Here is a 23,705-nt window from a genome sequence, read left to right as displayed (position 1 = left end):
CTGTGTCGTCTGGTTCTCAATCCTTCCACCAATGGGAATGTTTTCATACCACCTGCTCAATTCAAGACTATACTCAACCCACTGTCTCTCACTTCATAAGGACAATCTTCTCCCCATGTCTCCCAGTTCATGTTGACCGTGTCCTCCCCTCATCCCAGTCCCAGATAATGCTGCACCAGAGGTTTATACTTTGCTGCGCTACATTATGCAAGATCAGGAACTCAATCCTTCCCACAATGTGCAGCACACAGCATTGGTAGGAGCCGGAGTATCAGTTGGAGGAGTTGGAGCTGGGACCAGTGCTGATTTTCATCTCAAACATGGATAGACAAGCACAGATTTCAAAACCCCTACTCTCCCTGTAAGTATATTCATCGCATTTCACAGCAAGCTTGCCTCCCATTGCATCCCCATCCCCGAGCTCGAAGCACAATTGACATCCGCAAGTTAATTGAGTGTACTGCAGCTTAACAAGGACACAAAACCAGAAACAACCCTAATGGAGGGAGAGAACCTTGTTGTAGTGGTGGATGTTCATTGTCATATTGACATATTCAATTACTTCGGTTGTATTGCATTTAACAGAAACAGTTTGGAGTGAATTAAATTTGGCAGAGGATAACTCAAATTAGTTGCGCTAAGTGAGAGAGCAGATTCACAGCTCAATACCGCAATGTACAATGTGTTTTAATACATCTCTGTATTTTCCACTAGCCATTGGCAACATGATATAAGCTTAGGAATTTCTGTTTGCTGTATAATTGGACAAAGACATAGGATGGAATTTTACTGGCCACGGGGTGGTGGGCTAGGAGGAGGGGGTGGAGGGTAAGGGCTGGTAACTTGCCCGGAAGCCACATTGGGATTGCTTTCTAATGCAGTCCCACCACCGGCGAAGTTTCCCAGTGGCAGGAATGGCAGCAGTTCGGCTGTTAGGCGACCAGAGGCAGGTGGCTAATTTAGACAATTAAAGGCCCAATTAAGGACTGTTTCCCTAGGCTGCTGGCATCCTCCCTGTGGCTCCCCAGGAGATGGGAGGGGGCGGTGGTTGGAGGAGTCATTGGAGCCAGATGCTCAATGGCCCATGGAGCGGCCCACCAGCTGCTAAGCTGCTGCTGAAAGCATTTTTCCTCTGGTCGTCAGAGTCTGCCTGCTTGGTCCTGACAAAAATAAAGAACTCTGCTGCCGCTGCCAGGACACCTCAAAATGGATGTGGCCCCATGTTTCACTTGCTGCCTCTCTCAGTGGCACTGTTGAGACTGCACAGCCGATGGTTCTCTGATTGGACTGGCAGTAAGGAAGGCCCGCCTTTCTTCCTTAATTAACCACCTCATTCCCTCTGCCAGTTTTTTAAAAAATGTATTCATTCAAGGGGTATGGACATTGCTACCTAGGGCAACATGTATTGCCCATCCCTAATTGCCCTTGAGAAAGTGGTAATGAGCTGCCTTCTTGAACTGCTGCAGTCCATGTGGTGTAGGTACACCCACAGTGCTGTTAGGGACGGAGTTCCAGGTTTTTGACCCTGTGACAGTGAAGGAATGGTGATATATTTCCAAGTCAGGATAGTGTGTAACTTGGAAGGGAACTTGCAGATGATGGTGTTCCCATCCCCTTGTCCTTCTAGGTGGTAAAGGTGACGGGTTTGGAAGGTGCTGTCGAAGGAGCCTTGACAAGGTTGATTGCCTCATCCTGGCAATATTACAGGGGAAATCCTGCCTTCAGTCTGAGAGTGCAGGCCATCCTAGAAATTTCCCAACGCCGGGACCTCCCCGCTCCTGGGAAGATCCCATCTTTAGATCCTGAAAGTTGACATGGGATTTACTGGAATCTCACTGTAACTTCACTGGGAGACCAAAGAAGCCCCCAAGGAAACAGCATCAATGGCTAGAAGCAGGCGTTTGCACTGCATCCCTGGGAATTCTGTCAGTATCCCAATGGAATTACAGCAGGACAATGTATTTAAATCACACTCCTCTTCCCACTATTTTAGTGGTGGTGTTAATCTATTTAACATAAATGACTTCATTAATGTCTTATTAACAGATGATGTGTTCATCTGTTGCAATCGGTTACCTTCATTTCTGTGGGAGTTATGGGAAAAGGGTGCTCTTCCATTTGTCCGGGGTAGACTTGAAAGAAAAGCTGGGGAAACTGCTGAAAACCGTATCTATGCTGTTTTTCCATGTTTCCCCAGAGATTACACTGACATTATAGCAACTAAATGGGAGAACCATGCAGAAATTCACCAGGTGCTCTTCTATTCACCCCCATGATCTTGTATTCACTCAAGACAGCATGCTGAAAATCTGTCCCAGTTCAATGTATTTCTGGAGTGACTCACTCAGCTGCAAATTAGGTAGATCCCTTTTTAGAAAAGTCATTTTGGGATGCAATATATGAGCAGATTAAGAAGTGGCATTTGGAAAATGAGAGGGAACAAGATGACTTTGGACCAACGGTTCCCAATGCTCTCCACTATTGGGGGCTTCCTTGCATCATATCTCAGTCTGTTGTAGATTGCTATGATAGTCAACATCTTCATTATCACTATCATTGTATTATGTGACTCTGCAATGGTAGAAGGTGAATTGATGAACCTTGATCTTTTATGTTATGGAATAAGCTGTGCATTGTGATTTTCCTGGACACCCACCCTCTATAAAGAAAGAAAAACTTGTATGAATAAAGCCACTTTCATGACATTACATCCTGGGGGTTACCATTGACCAGAAACTGAACTGGACTAGCCACATAAATACTGCGGCTACAAGAGCAGGTCAGAGGCTAGGAATCCTACGGCGAGTAACTCACCTCCTGACTCCCCAAAGCCAGTCCACCATCTACAAGGCACAAGTCAGGAATGTGATGGAATACTCTCCACTTGGCTCCAACAACATGCAAGAAGCTTGACATCATTCAGGACAAAGCAGCCCACTTGATTGGCACCCCTTCCACAAATATTCACTCCCTTCACCACTGACGAACATTGGCAGCAGCGTGTATCATCTACAAGGTGCATTGCAGAAACTCACTACAGCTCCTTAGACAGTACCTTGCAAACCATCTAGAAGAACAAGGGAAGCGGCCAGCTCGGAACGCAACCACCTGGAAGTACTTCTCCAAGCCACTCACCGTCCTAATTTGGAAATATATCATCATTCCTTCACTGTCAATGGGTCAAAGGCCTGGAACTCCCTCCCAACAGCATTGTGAATATACCTACACCACATAGACTGCTGTGGTTCAAGAAGGCAGCTCACCATCACCTTCTCAAGGGCACTTAGGGGTAGGCAATAAATGCTGGCCTAACCAGCAACGCCCACTTCCCTTTAATGAATTAAAAAACAAGTATTTTACAACCATTGAAGCACTATTGAAATGTAGTCACTGTTGTAGTCAAGCTAGATGAGTAGTTCAATGAAGACACATCTACCCAACAATGTGGAAAATTTCCCAGGGATGTTCTGTCCACAAAAAGCAGGACAAATCCAATCCAGCTAATTACTGTCCCATCAGTCTGCACCTGATCATCAGCAAGGCGATGAAAGGTGTGGTTGACAGTGTTATCAAGCAGCACTTAGGTAGCAATAAGCTGTTCACTGATGTACAATTTATGTTCTGCCAGGGCCATTCAGCTGTTGACCTCATTACAGCTTTGGTCCAAACATGGACAAAAGAGCTGAACCCAAAAGATGCAGGAAGAGTGACTGCCCTTGACATCAAGCCAGCATTTGTATGAGTGTGGCATCAAGGAACCCTAGCAAAATTAAAGTAAATGGAAATCAGGTGGAAAACACTCACTGGCTGGAGTCATTGCTAGCACAAAGGAAAATAGTTGTGGTTGTTGCAGGCCAATTATCTCAGTCCCAAAATGTCGCTGCAGGAGTTCCTCAGAGTAGTGCCCTAGGTCCTGTAGCATAAGGGTCTGGCGCATAAGGGGTTAATGTAGGACTGAGTATAGCACCACCCACACAGTGATGTAAGATAACTCATGACCCACACCCAGGGTCAGTCTAGTGTTGGACAGAGCCTTGTGTACCAAAAGCATGGAGACAGCTCCTAGCTTGTATCCTTTGCTGTATATTTATGAATAATTCTAAGAAAGACTTACAGTTAACATACTTATGAGTACAAAGACTTCTTTAGATCAACCAAACTGTAAACAACATCCTACAACAGGCCTAACCATCTTCCATTGCTTCCTCAATGAACTTCCCTCCATCGTAAAGTCAGAAGTGGGGATGTTCATCAGTGATTGAACATTGTTCAGTTCCATTTGTAACTCCTCAGATACTGAAACAGTTCGCGCCCATATGCAGCAAGACCTGGACAACATTCAGACTGGGGCTGATAAGTGGCAATTAACATTCGTGCCACATAAGTGCCAGGCAATGACCATCTCCAACAAGAGAGAATCTAACCATCAGGAGAGTGTGAGAGGAGGACCCTGGGACAGGCAGTCAGCAGCACCTAAAGGAGAGTGAGAGAGGAGGACCCTGGGATAGGCAGTCAGCAGCACCAGAGGAGAGTGAGAGAGGAGGACCATGGGGCAGGCAGTCAGCAGCACCTCGCGGAGAGTGTGAGAGGAGGACCCTGGGACAGGGCAGTCAGCAACACCTACAGGATTTCCCCAGCGCTGGTTTCTTTGATGTGACCTTCAAGCACGTGGCAGCTTGTGTCAAACTCCTGAAGGTGTTTGAGGAAAAGAAAGACCTGCCAGAAATGAAATCCTGACGGCGGAGCCGCTCTTTGTTCTACCGTTGCATCGTGAACGGGTTGCGACGGTACATCTGTACAACCCCTACGTCCCTGTCGCTGACGTGCTCACCTTCCTTACCAGGTACTTCGATAAGGTTGGGAGCTGCACTGAAGTTAAAGATAATTTGGGGATCTGGACATGTAAACGCCAGGTTAAGGTAACGCTCAAGACCGATGGTAAGGGAGCCGTTTTCCACCCCCCTTGCAGATTCGCTATCGGGGGAAGCCGTGGGTACCTAGTCTACGCTGGGCAACCCAAACTTTGTCGCTCATGCGGCAAGTCTGGTCATGTGGCGGCCAACTGCAGTGCTGTCCTCTGCAAGAACTGCAAAAAGGAAGGGCACCAGACAAAAGATTGTAAACAGGCTAAGTGCTGCAACCTGTGTGGCGAGGCAAGTCACCTCTACAAGACTTGCCCTAAACGTTGCCGCACTTATGCACAGGCAGCTAAAACCAACGAGGGGGAAGCAGAAGAAATGCCTCGTGTCACTCCAACCACCAAGGCCCCCAGGGAGAACAACGGGACAAAGGAGGACACAGAGAGAGACAAGGTGGAGGAAAAGTTTGGGGCAACAGACAGCCAATCAACAGCACTGCCCCCTGAACCTCCCACTCCTCAGGAGAGCAAATCAACGGAGGAGGAGGAGGCAGCAGTGGGAAAGCAGCAGGGGGAGTGGCAGCTGGTGAAGAGAGCAAAAAGGAAGAAGGGGCAAAAAAGAAACCAAGCCTCTTCCCAGACAAGAGTCAAGAGGCGTCTCCTATCCGACACAGATAACAAGAGCAGCAGCTCTTCGGACGAAGAAGTGCCAGGGCGGCGCCAACAGAAGAAGCGGCAAAACGCTAGGGAGTTGGAGGACGAGACACCCAAGCTCCAGAACACTGGAGAAAATGAGGAGACCAGCGCACCCCAACTTTGCCCACAACCTGAAGAGGCCAGTGCACCACAACCCCAGGAATCTGGGAGCAGTGAGGCGCTCAGCGCACCCCAGCTCCGGGAAGCCGGGAGCAGCAACGCCCCAGAGAGGGAGAGGATTGGAGAAGCTTCTCCAACAAAGGACATTTCAAACCCCGCTCTCTGCATAGACCTCCAGATGCCACCCGAGCAGAACACCGCAAATGGGGAGGTTCAGGACGCTTTCCTCAGCCCATCCCAAGTGAAGCAATTTGAGCACACCACGGGCATGAAGGAACTCTCAGAGACAACAGGTTTGGTAAGCGACTAACTGCTTTAAAATGGGTGTAAAGATTGTATCCATAAATGTGCGTAGCATTAAATCTACTACGCGATGTGTTGCGACCTTGGACTACCTTGCCAAGGTCAAAGCTGACCTGTTGTTTCTGCAGGAGTGTGCGATACCGCACCTCAGCTCCTACAGGCAATGGTCACGATGGTGGTCCCATGGGCCATCGATCTGGTCGGGAGGAAACGACTCTCGTTCCTCCGGCCTGGGGATTCTGCTGCGGGGAGGCAGCTTCACCGTCTCCCAGGTTAAGGAGGTGGTGGGCGGGCGCCTCCTCGTAGCAGACGTAATGTACAAGAATGCTCCACTCCATTTAATTAACGTCTACGCCCCGTCACAAGGGACTGAGCGGCTGGAGGTTTTTCAGCAGCTCCCACTGCTGCTGGCGACCTCCAGCCCGGTCATTCTGGGCGGTGACTTCAACTGCATCATCGATGCGGCTGGACGATCCGGCAGGGCCGACAGCAGATTGGACGCTACGTCCAGATCCCTGATGGAAACAGTAAAGGATGCCAAGCTGCACGACGTCTTCAGCAACCCTGCAGATGGAGCGCAGCGTAGATACACCTGGTCGCAGCCAGACGGGTCCGTCTGTTCCAGGATAGACTTCCTGTTTGTGTCCCATGCATTCACAGTCAGATCCACTGACGTCAAGCCAGTGTTCTTCTCTGACCACTGCCTCCTACTGGCTGACTGTCACTTAGAGAAGGACCAGAGGGTTGGCAGGGGGGTATGGAAGCTAAACGTGCAACTGCTGACCCCAGAGAACATTGAGGAGCTCAAGAGGGATTACAAAGGTTGGAGAACCATGAAACCCCACTTTGAGTCACTGACACACTGGTGGGAAGCGATCAAGGGAAACATCAAGAGGTTTTCCGTCCTCAAAGGCACCCAGAAAGCTAGAAAGGAACAGAGGGAAATGTCCCGACTCCAGGAAAACATGCAGAATCTGCTCTGGCTGCGGTCGATGGGGGTCGATATCAAGGAGGAACTCCAAGAGGTGAAGAGCCAGCAAGCCTCGCTCTTTGCCTCGGAGGCCTCCAAGATCAAGTTCCAGAGTCCGCTCCGTGGAGCAGGATGAGACGTGCTCACGTTTGTTCTTCCAAAAGGTACACAGAGAGAGCTCTGTGATCAGCAGCCTGAAGGAAGAAGACGGCTCAGTAAAGTCATTGCAATCTGACATTTTGAGGATTAGCAAATCCTTCTATGCTGGATTGTATGACGTGAAGCCCACAGACAGCACGGCCTCCCAATCCTTCCTGTCCTCTATCACGGAGGTCTTAGATGACAGTACACGGGAGAGTCTGGACAAAGCGCTAACTCCTGATGAACTGACTGAGGCCCTTGAGTCCTTCGAGAAGAGTAAAACTCCCGGAAGCGATGGCTTGCCGGCGGAGTTGTATTTGGTTCTGTGGGACTGGATCGGCCCAGACCTGCTAGAAGTGTACGAGAATATGCTCCTGGCTGGCAGTATGTCAGAAACCATGAGGAAAGGCACTATCACCCTCATCTACAAGCACAAGGGGGAAAGGGAGGAAATTAGAAATTGGCGACCCATTTCACTGTTGAATGTGGACTATAAAATTCTGTCCAAGGTCATCGCCAATCGGGTCAAATCCGCTCTGGAATTGGTGATCCACCCTGACCAGACCTGCACTGTGCCGGGCAGGAAGATCTCTGACAGCCTCGTGCTGCTCAGGGATACGATTGCCTATGTACAGGACAGGGGTGTGGATACCTGCCTCATCAGCCTGGATCAGGAGAAGGCCTTTGACAGAATATCGCACACCTACATGGTGGATGTGCTCTCCAAAATGGGGTTTGGGGAGGGAATTCGCAGTTGGATCCAACTGCTCTACACTAACATCAGTAGCGCAGTCTCAATCAATGGGTGGGAATCAGATAGCTTTCCTATTAAATCTGGAGTCAGGCAGGGCTGCCCTCTCTCGCCTGTTCTTTTCGTGTGTTGAATAGAACCCTTTGCTGAGTCCATCAGGAAGGATCCGGGCATAAGAGGAGTGACGATCCCAGGTAGTGGAGGCACTCAGATCAAAGTCTCCCTGTACATGGACGATGTCGCCATCTTCTGCTCGGATCCGCTGTCGGTGCACAGACTTATCCACATTTGCGACCGTTTCGAACTGGCCTCGGGAGCCAAGGTAAATCGTGGGAAGAGCGAGGCCATGTTCTTTGGGAACTGGGCTGACCGATCCTTTGTCCCCTTCACTGTCAGGGCTGATGGCCTGAAGGTGCTGGGGATATGGTTCGGAGGGACCAGGGCACACGTTAGAAACTGGAAGGAGCGAGTGTCTATGGTGAAAAGGAAACTGGGCAAGTGGGAGCGAAGCTCCCTCTCCATTGCGGGTAAGAACCTGGTCATCAGGTGTGAGGCACTGTCACTGTTGCTGTACGTGGCGCAGGTCTGGCCCATTCCACACTCCTGTGTGGTGGCGATCACCCGAGCCATCTTCCGCTTTATCTGGAGGTCGAAAATGGATCGTGTCCGCAGGGACACAATGTACAAGCCTCTAGATAAAGGGGGAAAAAACGTGCCCAACATCACCCTCATACTGATGGCCACCTTTGTGTGCGGCTGCATCAAGCGGTGCGTAGACCCTCAGTACGCAAACACCAAGTGTCACTACATGCTGAGGTTCTACCTGTCCCCGGTGTTGCGAAGGATGGGTCTGGCCACACTGCCGCGGAACGCTCCAAGTAGTTGGACTGTGCTGTACCACCTGTCCCTCGTGGGAAAATTTATGCAGAGAAACACCTTCAACCACAAGTCCGTCAGGCAGTGGTCGGCACGTAATGTCTTAAAGGCCCTGAGGGAAAAGGAGAGGGTGGATCCTGTGGGATGGTTCCCTGATCAGACTGACCAAGTCATTTGGCAGAATGCCTCATCACCAGAACTTTCCAACAAACACCAAGATGTAGCTTGGCTGGTGGTGAGAAAGGCCCTCCCTGTAAGATCCTTCCTACACGCCAGGAGTCTCACGCCCTCTGCACGTTGCCCTCGAGGTGGCTGTGGTGGGGAAGAGACCGTTGTTCACCTCCTTGTAGATTGTGTCTTTGCAAAGAAGGTCTGGAGAGAGATGCAGTGGTTGCTGTCGAGGTTCATCCCGAGCAGTTCTGTGACAGAGGACTCTGTGCTCTACGGGCTTTTCCCAGGGACACACACCGAGACAAACATCAACTGCAGCTGGAGGATCATCAACTCGGTGAAAGACGCTCTTTGGTCTGCCCGAAACTTGTTGGTTTTCCAGCGCAAAGATTTGTCCCCGAACGAGTGTTGCGGACTGGCACTTTCCAAGGTCCAGGACTACGTGCTGAGGGACACAGTTAAGCTTGGGGCAGCCGCCGCAAAGGTGCAATGGGGAAGGGTCGCTGCCTAAGACCTTTCTGCCACAGTGCACTGGGAGGCTGGGAACTGTAAAGAGCCCCTCAGGCTGTACCGATTAAAATGTATGTCTGCCAATGATTGAAATATTCATTGATTTTTCTGATACACCTTGTTTCATGTTGTAAAAGTTGAACCTGTTTGTATTTTTGTAATGGTGATTTGAAATGTTTCGAAATGTTTTTGAAGATTTATAAATAAAGTATATTTTTGCAAAAAAAAGTCAGCAACACCTAGAGGAGAGTGAGAGAGGAGGACCCTGGGACAGGCAGCTAGCAGCACCTAGAGGAGAGTGCGAGAGGAAGATGAGGGGGACTTAGAGAAGAGCAGAAGAGCTATAAAAACAGGATGAGAAGCGGCGAGAGTTCAAGAGCAGGGGTCTGAGGGAGTTCAGTGAGGAGGGAGGTAGTACTCCTTTCCTTTCCTACCTTTGCTCAGAAAGAATAGTGGCGGCCTTGGTAAGAAGGACCTGGTAATAACTTAGGAAAGTATAATATTTTTAAGAAAGTTGCTGTGCTTGGGTTTAACTGAGAAGCACCAGGAATAAGGGAAATTTAGGGCTAATATAATAAAGTAACATAAATAATCCAAAGTAGAATAAAGTTAAGGTAAGGGAAGTAGAGTTAAGACATGGCAGGGTAGCTCAGTCGCGTGGAATGCGTGTCCTGTAATATGTGTGAAATCATGGATGCTACCGGTGTCCTAGACAACCACATGTGCAGGAACTGCTGTCAGCTGCAGAAACTTGAGCTCTGGGTTTCAGAGCTTGAGCGGCGGCTGGAATCACTGTGGTGCATCCACAAGGCTGAGAGCTACGTGGATAACATGTTCAGAGAGGTGGTCACACCACAGTTTAAGGACCTAGAGCCAGAGGAGGAATGGGGACCACCAGGCAGTCCAAGAGAAGTGGGCAGGTGGTGCAGGAGTCACCTGGGGTCCTGCTCACAAATTGGTTTTCCGTTTTGGAAGCTGGTGAGGGCGCTGGTTCTTCAGAGGAGTGCAGTCAGAGCCAGGTTTGTGGCATCACGAGTGGCTTGGCTGTACAAGTGGGGATGAAGGAGAAAGGAAGAGCAATAGTGATAGGGGATTCATTGCTTAGGGAAGCAGACAGGTGTTTCTGTGGCCATAGATGTGACACCAGGAGGGTATGTTGCCTCACTGCTACCAGGGTCCAGGATGTTACAGGGCAACTGCAGGACATTCTTCTGGGGGAGGGCGAACAGCCAGAGGTGATGGTCCACATTGGGACCAATTACTTAGGTAGGAAGAGGGATGTGGTCCTGCATACAGAATTTAGGAAGCTAGGTAGAAAATTAGCAAGCAGGACCTCAAATGTAGTAAACTCCGGATTACTCCCAGTGCCATGTGCCAGTGAATACAAAAATAGGAGGATAAGGCATATGAATGTGAAGCTGGAAAGATGGTGCAGGAGGGAGGGCTTTAGATTCCTGGGACAGTGGGATTGGCTCTGGGGAAAATAGCACCTGTACCGGCCAGATGGGTTGCACCTGAACAGAGCCGGGACCGAGCTTGTTTTGCTGGCGCTGCTGAGATGGCTTTAAACTAACTCAGCAGGGGTGTGGGAACCAAAAGAAAGTATTAGAGAGGAATAGCAGGGTGCACAAAATACAGGGAGGGACAGATAGCACTAGATTAGAGAATAGTAAGTTAATAGATGAAGTCGAGGTGAGGGAGAAAGTAACAAAATCTAAATCAGTGTTTCTGTGCATGTATTTGAATGCACGGAGCATAGCAAATAAGATTGAGGAGTTAGAGGCACAGATTGCCATGTGGAAATTTGATGTTGTGGCGATAACAGAGACCTGGCTCGCGGAAGGGCAGAACTGGGTGTTAAATATTCCCAGGTACAAGGTGTTCAGAAAAGATAGGAAAGGAAGGAAAGGAGGAGGGTGGTGGTATTGGTTAAGGAGAGAATTGCAGTGCTGGAGAAAGAGGACATCCCAGAGGGTTCAAGGACAGAATCAATTTGGCTAGAGCTAAGGAACAAAAAGGGTGTGATTACATTGTTCAGTGTAGTCTATAAACCGCCAACTAGTGAGAAGGACGTAGAAGAACAAATCTGCAGGAAAATTCGAGAGATGCAAACTTTATAGAGTAGTTATAATGGGTGATTTTACTTACCCCGAATGTAGACTGGGACAGTGGCAGTTTAATGGGTGGAGAGGGGCAAAAGTTCCCAGATTGTGTACAGGGAAATTTTCTGCAGCAGTATGTGCCCAATCTAACAAGAGAAGACGCATTATTGGACCTGGTACTTGATCAAGTGTCAGTGGGGGGATATTTAACAGGCAGTAATCATTGTATTTTAGGATGATGATAGAAAAGAATAATAGGCAATCCAAAGTAAGAATAATTAACTGGACGAGAGCCGACTTCAATGGGGCAAGAATGGAGTTGAGCCAGATAGACTGGAACGAAAGATTGGCAGGAAAGACTGTAGCTGAACAATGGGCAACCTTCAAAAAGGAATTGATTCAGGCACAGTCAAGGTATATTCCATCAAAAGGGAAGAGCAGGGCAAACAAATCTCGAGCTCCCTGGATAAAAAAGGATATAGAAATTAAGATAAGAAAGAAAAAGTGTGCTTATGACTGGCGTCAGGTAGAAAATGCCCTTGAGAACCAAGAAGAATACAAAAGGTTCAGAGGGGAGGTGAAAAAGCATTTTAGTGAAGTGAAGAGGGATTATGATAAAATACTGGCAGCCAACATAAAAGGGAACCCCAAAGTCTTCTATAGGCATATAAATAGTAAAAGGGTGGTAAAAGGAGAAGTAGGGCCGATTAGGGATCTAAAAGGGAATTTACACGTGGACGAAGGGGCTGAGGTATTAAATGAATACGTTGCACCTGTCTTCACCAAGGAGGTAGCTGCTACCCAGGCCATGGTGACAGATGAGGAAACTCTGTCACCAGCAATTAGCGACCAGTTAGTTTAACTTCAGTGGTGGGCAGGATTCTAGAAACAATTATTCAGGATAGAATTAGTAGTCACATGGAAAAATATGGGTTGATAAGGAAGAGCCAGCACGGATTTGTAAAGGGAAAGTCATGTTTAACTAACTTGCTGACGTTTTTTGAAGAGGTAACAGAAAAGATTGATGAGGGTAATGCTGTTGATGTGGTGTACATGGACTTTTAAAAGGCATTTGATACAGTGCCACACAACAAACTTGTGGGAAAAGTTGTTGCTCATGGAATAAAAGGGACTGTAGCAACGTGGATACAAAATTGGCTGAAAAATAGGAAGCAGAGAGTAATGGTCAATGGATATTTTCCAGGCTGGAGGAAGGTTTGTAGCCAAGTTCCCCAGGGGTCAGTATTGAGACCTTTGCTTTTCCCAATATATATTAATGATCTAGATCTTGGGGTTCAGGGGACAATTTCAAAGTTTGCGGATGATATGAAGTTTGGGAGTGTTGTGAACTGTGAGGTGGACAGTGTAGGACTTCAAAAGGACATGGACAAGTTAGTGGAGTGGGCAGATAGGTGGCAGATGAAGTTCAATGTGGAGAAGTGTGGGGTGATGCATTTTGTTAGTAAGAATGTGGACAGATAATATAAAATAAGGAGTGAAATTTTGAAGGGGGTGCAGGAGCAGAAAGACCTGGGTGTAAGTGTTCATAGATCATTGAAAGTGGCAGGACAGATGGAGAGAGCAGTTAATAAAGTATATAGTACCGTGGGCTTTATTAATAGGGGCATAGAGTACAAGGTTATGCTGAATTTATATAAAACACTCCTTAGACCTCAGCCGGAATATTGCATACAATTCTGGGCACCAAATTATAGGAAGGATGTGAATACATTGGAGAGAGTGCAGAAGAGGTTTACAAGAATGGTTCCAGGGATGAGAAACTTCAGTTACGAGGATACAAGGGTGTACCTATGTCACATGGTCTGTGGCAGTTCAAGAAGGCAGCTCACCACCACCTTCTCAAGGGCAATTAGGGATGGGCAACAAACGCTGGTCTTGCCAGCAATGCCCACATCCCGTGAACAAGTAAAAAGAAACGCTATATGCAGTGACACACTCAAAGCCTGTTGATACAATTGAGTCAAACACAGAACTCTCAAGCCTTATAGACTACTTGTTTGAAATTTCCCATTCAAAATTACATCCACCTCAATAAAATATGGGTTATTGGATTTACACATTTTCAGCTGCAAATATACATCCCAGAGGGAATCTATCAGTATTTTAATAAATGTCACGGATGAGGTTTCCTTCTGCTAAGGATTTCTTCTGTGTAGTCAGGTTTAGTGAAAATTATATCTGGCAGCTCATAAGTGATACATATCCAGTAAACTCAATGTGATGGAATCAATATTCTCCACACAAAGTCTAGTTAATATCAGGAAGCCTCAAAACTAGGAGCCTGAAGCTTTTCAACACAATTTAAATCCTTTTCAATGTCTTATCATGTCTTCCTTAGTTAAACACTTTACTAATGCTCCATTAATTAAGTTTTGTTATAATTCCAATGATAATATTTATTGTTTAAGCTAAATAACTACATTTTTCAGTCTTTTGTTGGTGGAACATAAATTATTTCACTGTTTAATTTATGTTACATGCTAAATTCACAGGTTTCGACGAAAAATCTAAAATTTCCTTAAACTTTGACTTTGTTTTTGTATCCCAGTGGAATTAATTGCGAGGGCAATATTTTTTGTTCATAAATTATTGATCCGACATTTTGAAAGATTGCCCTGCACATCATGCCGTTTCCCTTAAACAAGCTTCTCCTATTTTTTGGAGGGAAATGAAAGGATTGCAGATTTTTAACATTGCTGTGCCACTGTATCTGGAATGATAATGGGGCATCAAGCTTTTAACGCAACTATAAAACTGTTCAGCCTTCAATTAAATCTGCATCACCACATCAGCTGAAAGACTCCTACCCATAAATTGTGAGAAAACAGTGAGACCCAGTGGTACAGTCAGCGGGCACTGTGTCAATGCTCTTAGGATCTAGGTTTGAATTCAACACACACTGACTGGAAGAAGATATTTAGGGGTTAACTTCCTTAACTTCTAATTTAATTACCGTTTAATTTAATTAATTTTAGTACTGTATTGGAGTTTACCCACGCAGCAATGCTTCAGAGCAATTCACTGAGACATTGGAAGAGGCCTTCTCTACTTTCATCAAGCGCCTTTGGGACAAACAAGTAGGAATGGTTTGAGAGTTGAGGCCAAATTGAGTGACTATAGCAATGGGTGGTACAGGAATTGGTAATTCAAAGGTGAGGGGGTAAGGGGCACGATGGGCTGGAGAGAAGGACAAGAATTTGAGAGTCGGTGACATTTACTGGACAACATCAGTTCCAACCTGAAAGCAGAGTTGAAAAAAAATAGAGACGCAGGAGCTAACAGGAAAAGAAGCAAAAATAAGAGTGAAGGAGAGAAAAGCATCAGAGACAGGAGCAGAAAATGAGAAACAAAGAAACTGCAACACAGCTAGAGTTAGGACTGTGACCCTCTTCGCTGATTTACTATGTACAACTCCATGGGAAATTGGCTTGTTGTGTCAAAGTAAGACCTGGACATATGAGTTTAAACTGGGGAATCAAGTACACCTGTGCATTCTGATCCAATTGCCCTTCAGCCTGTGACCCCAAATCATTTGAGGACTGCATTCAACCTTGGCTCCCTGTTGGCAGCACCATGCGAGGTCGATACAGTGAATGATAAAACAAGGTGCAGGGTAATCGGTGCTCAGTGACACAGGGGCACCATAAGGCACACTGGTCAGTAAAAGGGGGATGAAAATATGGCTCCATAGCTCAGACCTCAGTCTAAGCTTCCACAGCAGCTTTGAGATGTTACATGACAGGTGGGCCCGCAATCACTGTCATGGTGCTGACCACCACTGCCATGCTGGGAAGTATGGGCTCCAAGCATTGCATGAAGTCCTGTGCCATGTTGGAGCAGGGCAGCTTCATGTCGCTTGACATTGACAACACGCTGTCTGACCGGCCTGCAAATGCACCAAGCAACTCTGTGTGCATGCTCAACTAGTGTTCTTGTGTAGGCCACTCCATCAAAGTCTTAATCTGAAGCCCCTGTAGGGGAACTTGTCTGTGACCTTGCCCTCCAGCGAGCTGACAAATTGAGTTTCCTATCCCCCTGGCCTGGCGGCAGCCCACTCCTGCCGGTGACTCACCAGGTGCCGATCCCAACTCTAGACTACCCTCTAAGGTATGCAATTTGCCAGTATTTGAGCTGGCGGCTGCAAGTGTCAAATCAAGTGATGGCTGGCTTCCTCAGGTCAGGTCATCAGATGTAGTTCTTGCCCTGCCTCATGAGGCTTCAGTGGCTGGCCAGATGCCAGTTTCGGGGAATCTGAAAGCAGAAATGTAGAAAGGTTGGGTTGGAGGTGAAGGAAGGGAGATGGGGGAGATAGAAAGAGGTCTGTGGTCCACCATCTGCAACTCGCTCTTCATGCCAGATAGCAAGATGAGGGTGAGGTAGGATTTGAAAAGGGCCATAAGGTATGAAAATAGCATCATCCTGAACAGTCTCAGCAATGCCAGATACAACAGCCTATGTCACAGCTGGCCTCACAATGTTGAGCACAGTCTCCTCCAGCGACCTTAGATGTTTATGGAGTGCCTGTCCCACTCTGGTTCTGCTTTGCTCCCTGCAGTCACAAGCTGCCATGTCCTGCAAGGAAGAGTGTTACTGACTCTGTTGCGCTGTGCCTGCCATAGCTGAATAGCTAAAGGTATGTGGAGGTTGCAAGAGGTAGGTGTGAGGCTGGCATCATTGGTGGGTATGTGAAAGTGAGGTGGAGAAAGTTTGACCTGATTCCTGAATGCTAGGGTGTGCTGATGGATGAGTGATGAAAGTGTAGCGCATTGAGCAGCGTGACAGACTAGAGGTGTGGTGGGTAAGAGACAACATTTGAAAATGTATTCACTGATCTTCACCACTCTCTTGAGGTCATTGAACTTTCTGCAGCGCTACAGCCAAGTCCTTAGCATTGGATTCTGGGAATTGACTTCGTTGGCCATCTACTCCCATTCCTTTTGAGGGCCTGTCAGGGAAACATGGCCTCTCTCCTCCTGTCTCCTACTGGAGCCCTGCAGTGCCACATCCAAGAACTTTGGAACCCTCTCTCTTGGCTGTTGCTCTTTGTGGTCTTTTACCTTACAGCCACTTAAAACTGCAGGTAGCCTGTGTAATGAGCACAGCTCCCCTTTAAGAGGGGTAGACTGCCTTTAACACTGCTAGATGAAATATGTGATGGCCATGCACACTGTTGAGCATTGAGCTGATTCCTGGGATGAAGGGGTTGACTTATCAAGAACGGCTAAACAGGTTTGGTCTTTATTCATTAGAGTTTAGAAGAATGAGGTGTGATCTTATTGAAACGTACAAGATTCTGAGGGGGCTTGACAGGGTAGATATTGAGAAGATGTTTCCGCTAGTGGGGGAATCTTGAACTAGGGGACATAGTTACAGAATATGGGGACACTCATTTAAGACTGAGATGCAGAGGAATTTCTTCTCTCAGAGGGTAGTGAATGTCTGGAATTCTCTACCCCAAAGAGTTGCGGAGGCTAGATCACTGAAAGTGTTTAAAGAGGTGTCATAGAGTCATAGAGGTCTACAGCACAGAAAAAGGCCCTTTGGCCCATCGAGTCTGCACCAGTCAAACAAGTACCTAACTATTCTATTCCCATTTTCCAGCATTAGGCCCATAGTCTTGTATGCCATGGTATCGCAAGTGCACCGCCAAATACTTCTTAAATGTTATGAGGGTTATGATCTGCCTCTACCACCCTTTCAGGCAGGGAGGTAGATAGATTTTTGAAATATCGGGAATTTGAGGGCTATGAGGAGCTGGCAAGTAAGAGGAGTTGAGGCCTGGGCTGATCAGCCATGATCTTATTGAATGGCGGGGCAGGCTTGAGGGGCTGACAGTCCTACTCCTGCTCTTATTTCTTATGTCCTTATGTTCATTCAGCCAGCCACCAGGGTGCGTCATGCCCAGCTGAACGCTACAATCCATCAAATAAGGCGGCAGCACGAAGTTTGCCTGCTGCTAGCCTCAGAGGGATTGGACATAGGCTAATTATGAAACACAGCCCTCGCGCTCAAAAACAGAAGCGAACCAATTTTTAGCCCTACAATTCTTGTTAAGAATATTGCATTTATGACTTAAAAAGGACAGGTTGTTTATGATATAAAATCAATAGAACTTCAATGGAAAAATCAGTAAAAATTCTGATGGAAAATCATTAAAATTTCATAGTAAAATATTGAGTGTAATGCGATATCAAGTATACATTCAGCTATGCACTGTTGCGGCAGGACCTCAAACACTACCTTCCAAAGGAAATGGGGGCAGGTGGCCAGGGAGGTCAGTTCCATGGACCTGGCTACAGTGTCGCAAGAAGTTCAATGACCCAATACAAGAGGTCAAGATCAGTGACTGCATCTTCCTATGACATCTCCTACCCATCAAACCACCAATCTCCAGTAATGCGGTAACGATAGCCTGCGCTGCATGTGCGCGCACACACACAATTGCGTCAAACTGAATCATTTATTAATGGTAATTCAATGTTTGTAAAGAAAAGCACGAAAGACTAGCATATGTAGCACTTTGCACAATCTCAGGACATCCCAACGTGCTTTACAGCTAATGAAGTACTAAACTTAGTCACTGTTGTAATGCAGGACAAGCAGCAGACAATCTGCATACAGCACATTCCCAGGAGCAGCAATGTGATAATGACAGTTAAGCTGTTGTTTTAAGTGTTGGTTGAAGGATAAGTATTGACTTGGACATCAGAGAGAACTCCACTGCTCTCCTTCACCATGGGATTATTTACATCTACCTGATAGTGCATCGGTTTAATATTCCACCCGAAACACAGCAACTTTAACCATGCACACTTCCTTAGAACAATACTGAAGCATCAGCCTAGATTTTATGCTCCAGTCTTAAGTGGCACTCAAACTGACAACCTTTGTCAGAGGGGAAGGTGCTACCCCTGATTTACAGCTGACACATAACTTTATGGAAGTTAAATGACACATATGGATGCTGGAAGGATGTTTCCCCTTGTGGGAGAGACGAGAACCATGGGACACAGTTCAAAAATAATACAGAGGTGAGAGGATTTTTTTTTTCTCGCGTGGATTAGTGAATCTTTAGAACTCTCTTCCCCAGAGAGCAGTGGAAATAGGATCATTGATTATTTTTAAGGCAGAAATAGATAGATTCTTGACTAACAAGGAAGTCAAAGTTTATCGGGGGTAGGCAAATGTGGAGCTGAGGCCACAGTCAGATCAGCCATGATCTTATAAAATGGTGTGGGAGGCCCGAGGGGCCGAAAGACCTACTCTTGCTCCTAATTCATATGTTCGTATATGCATGTTTATGTTCATATTAAAGGCAATAAAAACGGTTCTAGAGCTCAGGGAAGAACCATGTTGATCTTGTTACTGAAGTATATAAGAACGTTAGAAAAAGGAGCAGAAGAAGGCCATTCGGCCCCTTGAGCCTACTTCATCATTCAGTCAGACCATGGCTGATCTGATTGTGGCCTTAACTCCACTTTCCTGTCTGCCCCTCATAAGCCTTATTTCCTTGGTCAATCAAAATTCTGTATCACTCAGCTTTGAATACAATCAATGACTGCTCGCAGAGGGAAGCGAATTCCAAAGACGAACGACGCTCTGAGAGAAGAAATTCCTCCTCATCTCGGTCTTAAATGCGACACCTCTCATTCTGAGACTGTGCTTCCTAGTTCTAGGTTCTTCTCAAGCCCCCTCAGGATCTTATATGTTTCAATCAGATTACCTTTCATCCTCCTAAACTCCAATGAGTTTGGCCCCAACCTGCATCTCCACATACAATGAACAGTAGCAATTCAATTCTGTTAAATTGTCACCTAGACCAGAGCAGTGCAGACTTGTGATCAGTTTTGTGATATCATTTTCATAAAAAGAGAAAAGTGAAATCATTCTGGGATTCGGTTTATCTGTTCATAGTCTTCATAATCATTATTATAAATATATTTACATGTACAATTGAGTAGCTCATAATTCAGCTGAGTTGCTGGTGACTTTCCAGAGGGTAAGTAAACTGGGGGATTTTAACTACCCACCCATTCAGCTTCTGGCAGATGAGTCGAGTAAAAATCACTCACTATATGTAAAATTGCAGAGCTCCTGCCAGATAGCCTGAGGATGACAGGTTCACAGGAAAAGAAATGTAGTACCCGCTGTGGTGTGGAGTACTTTTCACACTTGAGTACAATACCCCAGTTGGAGGTACGCTCATTGCTCTGTCCTACCCTCATTTTCAGCTGCTCCCGGGCACAAAGGTGCCACATCAATGGCACAAAGTGACTCGGGAGGTAGATGAAGAAGGAGGTCCAGAGATCTAGGACTAGCCTAGGACTGCATGCTGATCAGTAAGTAGCCAAGCCAGGGAACATGGAGGATTCAACTGCTAGTCTTTCCCAGCTCACCTGTTCCTCACCCAGTCTCCAGTTGGTCTTGGACACCAAAGTGCAACATTGCCAGACTCTGGCAATGCCTATAACTAAAGTCAGCTTATACCAGTGACTAACACCCTACCACAGGGGAGGATGAAGTAATTGTAAATCGTCAACGAAACCAGACCAATCGAGAAGTAAATATTGAAGCGATAAGGAGCATTTTTGGAAATGTTTTAGCCCACGCTGTGCTTCCTTTGAAATCATTTCAATTAGAGCACAGATGGAGTTTTAGACTTTATATCCACCTGCCACTATAACATTTCACTGCACCAGCAGCAGCCGTGACCAGTCTCACATCGTTATTTTAATGTTCTTCTTGAAATTTTTATGGGAAGTAAACAAGCCCACAAGGTGTGTGCGAGCCGGGGAACTGCTTGTGAAAATTAACTGCGGAAATTGCACAGCTGTTTGAGCCTCCTGCCTGCACCAGCTCACTCGTTTTGTTTTGCTCTCCTCCACAGCTGAGTACACGAGGCTCGAACCTTCAGGGAGTGCCATCCATGTACTGCGAAGCCAAACTGGCAGCCGAGCCCTACCAGGCCGCCAAGCAGCAGCTGTTTAAAGCATTGCGGAAAGCCGACCTGGGCACGTGGGTGAAGAAACCACCGGAGCAAGATCAGTTTCTGCCGGCTGTGGAGGGGCAGCAGACACAGGCAGAGGCGTGCGATGTTTAATATGAACTTCAGTGAAGGGACTGGAAAAGCTAACCTCAAAATCCGCACCCCTCCCCCCACCGGTTCTTCGGAAGACAGCTTCATGCCATCAGCCCACTGCGACCCCCCACCCCCACCCCCCCCCCCCCCCCCCCCCCCCCCCCACACCCGCCCCATTACGACAAGACTCGAAATACGTTCACAGTAATGTGGAGGTCCATAGCCGCATCGATACTGAATTGCCTGACAGAACCCTCCATTTCTTATATTTCAGCTGCAAGTCAACAAGAGGTAACAATTCAATGAAATGTTGATGGAAACGCAAACAGTTGGCCCGACAAAATGGCGTGACAAGCGCTTTAGGGGGAAATTACATTGGAAAATCCTTCTTTCATCGATTTCTCTGAAAAGGTGCTTTCTTCTAATCACTCGTTTACATTTGTGGTGGCCATTAAATACAATTTAACTAAGAATTTCTGATTAATCTAGTATTTATATTCAGTCTCCTGATAAAGGACTTCCCAAATCTTTTCCAATTACTGTCCAAATATTGACTGATTTGAAGTGATTATTAAATTTTCGATTTAAAACAAAGTAAGATTGAGCTAGCACAACAAAAACTGTCTCTATCTACCTGGATCAGTGCAGTTTATCGCTGAGATGTACATTTTTGAGTCACAAATTAATCTGGATATGGGTGAACTGTAACAAAGTACTGAAATGTCCACCGAAGCACTTTTGAGTTGAGGTAGCCTGCTTTCTGGGACCTTGCGTAGATCACAGGAGAAACAGTAACTATGGAGACTGAAGGTTGCCGAGGGCCTGTCTGAGAATTGCACTGATACAACTGGGGTTTGAATTTGAATGGTCGCTCAAATGCTTTACAGAAAACAGCCCAAGAAATACCCATGAAATCAAAAGAAGGGAGAAATTCAACTCACAAGCTATTGGTTTTTTAGCTGAAGACAAGCAGCCAGATGTTATAAAGTGGGGGGAGGGAGAACTGCCCCACTGACACTCGAGGCCCATCTGCAACTCCAAGGTGGGCTTGTAAGTGGCTAGCAGTCCGCCCTCCCACCCAAAGCAGGCCTGAGGCCTGAGGCTGTTTAACTATGCAAATCGAGGTCCTACAGCAATTGTAGAATGATGCAAAATCCGGGTGCAGATGTTGGTGAATTAGGTCTTGAGCAGCCTAACCGCAGCCTTTACAGGGTCATTCAACAAAAACTACCCTTATACTTTTGTAGAACTAGAAGGAACAGGAGTGCTCCACAAAAATATTACAGCCTGCTGGCAACCCAGACTCAATCCCCGCCGCGCCCTCTCAGCTTCTATCTACCTTTGGGTCAGCTTGGCGAGACCAGCCTGAAGTTACATTTGAACTCTCCCCGCCCTCCCCCGCATCTTGTTACAATGGAGTAGTGGTGTTACCACCCATGTCAATAGAACTTCATAGCTAAGACTTTTTAAAAAGACGCAGGCTTTATTTTCCAATTCAAATTCAAAATAGATTGGGTTACGTGCTTAGCTGAGGTACCATGTTCTAAAATATGAATGTGCCAATAAGGGAAGTAGAGCTGAATTTGAATCAACTGTGCGAAGAAATGAATGCTTCTACACACTGAAAGCTGTGAATAAGAAAAATTCCCTCCCCCACCGAGAAAAATTCCCAGGCTGTTTTTTTCGGAGCGGCCTCCAACAGCTTTAAGAACAGCTGGATGTCCTTTAACTGAAGCCTAGTGTGCATGGTGCATGCTCCCACTGTCCACGGCCCCTGCCCCCATTTGTACATGAAAGTTGGTGTCAAGAGTTCTATAACACGTAGGACAATATTTGCCTGTTTAAGCAGCCTATTTAGGGCAGGAGTGCTGGGTTTCCATTTGGAAACCTGCCTGATAGATTGGATCAGGCAGGTCTTGGGCTTCAAAGGGGTGTCCAAGTTGACCTATCCGCTATGCCCCTGCCAGTCCCCTGATTGTGGATTCCCAGGAGATTATTGAGCTGCATGCTAATTATGTGCCAACCTACTGACCTTACAAAATCTCTGGCTGAGTCAGCACTTTAGGGCACCAATGAGCAGGAACCTGGCAAAGCCCTCGTGATCTCAGCCTGTGGATTTTCAGCACACCCTCCCCCCACCCCCCCCCCCACAACCTCCCCACCGCCCCTGAGCCCTTCAGCTTCTGCTTGGGACAACATTACATTTCAGTGCTGTGTATCCAACAGTGATTTCCCTTTTAAGTGAAGGCTCACACAGCAGATTATTTTTGAACAGACACCGAGAAATTTTTCTGTCGGTTACACCATAAATCTGAGATATGCAGAACTATCAGCTGTTCATCATATCTCGCACTCAAGAGTGTTGGGATACTTTCCCTTAAATGAGTTGGTCGTATTTTCGAATGATGGGATGAAAATAGTTTTGGTGATGGAGAGAGACTCTAGAGAGCTCAGGTAATACAGAAATTAAAAAGGCAGCTTTTCCTTTCCAAATTTCTGTTATAATGAATCCATGTGGCACCGAGAACATTTTGCTTTCAACTCTGTACCAATTCAAATAACAGGAACACATTTCCACCTGTTTTGTGGTCTTTCCGTCACAATCATAAGAAAATGTTACCATCGCGAGTTTACTGTACATTTCCTGATATTTTTGCTGTCTTAATTTTTAAATTTCATATTTAACAAATGTAAAAAGATTAATATTCCGTGTCACGCGACACGATATGTAACAGATTGGGTACTTTTGCTCGGCTCGATAAGCATCTGAGAAAATACGAGCTTTTTTTGAGGATGTAAAAAGTGTGTAATGCAATTGGTGCCATGTATATACAATAAAATATTGAACATGGAACTTAAACCATAGCCATTCTGCTGAAATTTGCATCAAACAATGACAATGAGGGTATCTTCTCCACATAAAGTCAAAACCATAGAATATATGTCAGAGAAAGTCATGATCAAACTGTACAGTTCTCTGCATGGTTAGACCACACCTTGTGCACCCTATCCAGGTCTAGGAACATAGGAACAGGAGAAGGCCATTCAGTCCATTGAGCCTGTTCAGCCATTCAGTACAATCATGGCTGATCAAACACTTCAATGCC

The 23,705-nt window shown here is 46.4% G+C and overlaps 1 protein-coding gene across 1 annotated transcript in view; it reads left to right on the top strand.

Annotated features, from left to right (window-relative positions):
* Positions 1-20,619, top strand: part of adarb2 (adenosine deaminase RNA specific B2 (inactive)) — a 383,590-nt gene extending 362,971 nt beyond the window's left edge. The window contains exon 10 of the mRNA XM_041183928.1: positions 20,407-20,619. Within this exon, the coding sequence (XP_041039862.1) occupies positions 20,407-20,619 (213 nt within the window). The remainder of the gene's footprint in view (positions 1-20,406) is intronic.
* The last annotated feature ends 3,086 nt before the right edge of the window (positions 20,620-23,705 follow it).

This window comes from Carcharodon carcharias, chromosome 3, assembly GCF_017639515.1.
Source record: "Carcharodon carcharias isolate sCarCar2 chromosome 3, sCarCar2.pri, whole genome shotgun sequence".
Classification (NCBI taxonomy): domain Eukaryota; kingdom Metazoa; phylum Chordata; class Chondrichthyes; order Lamniformes; family Lamnidae; genus Carcharodon; species Carcharodon carcharias.
The sequence above is the reverse complement of the archived record's forward strand: the minus strand, read 5'-3'. Positions and strand labels throughout refer to the sequence as shown.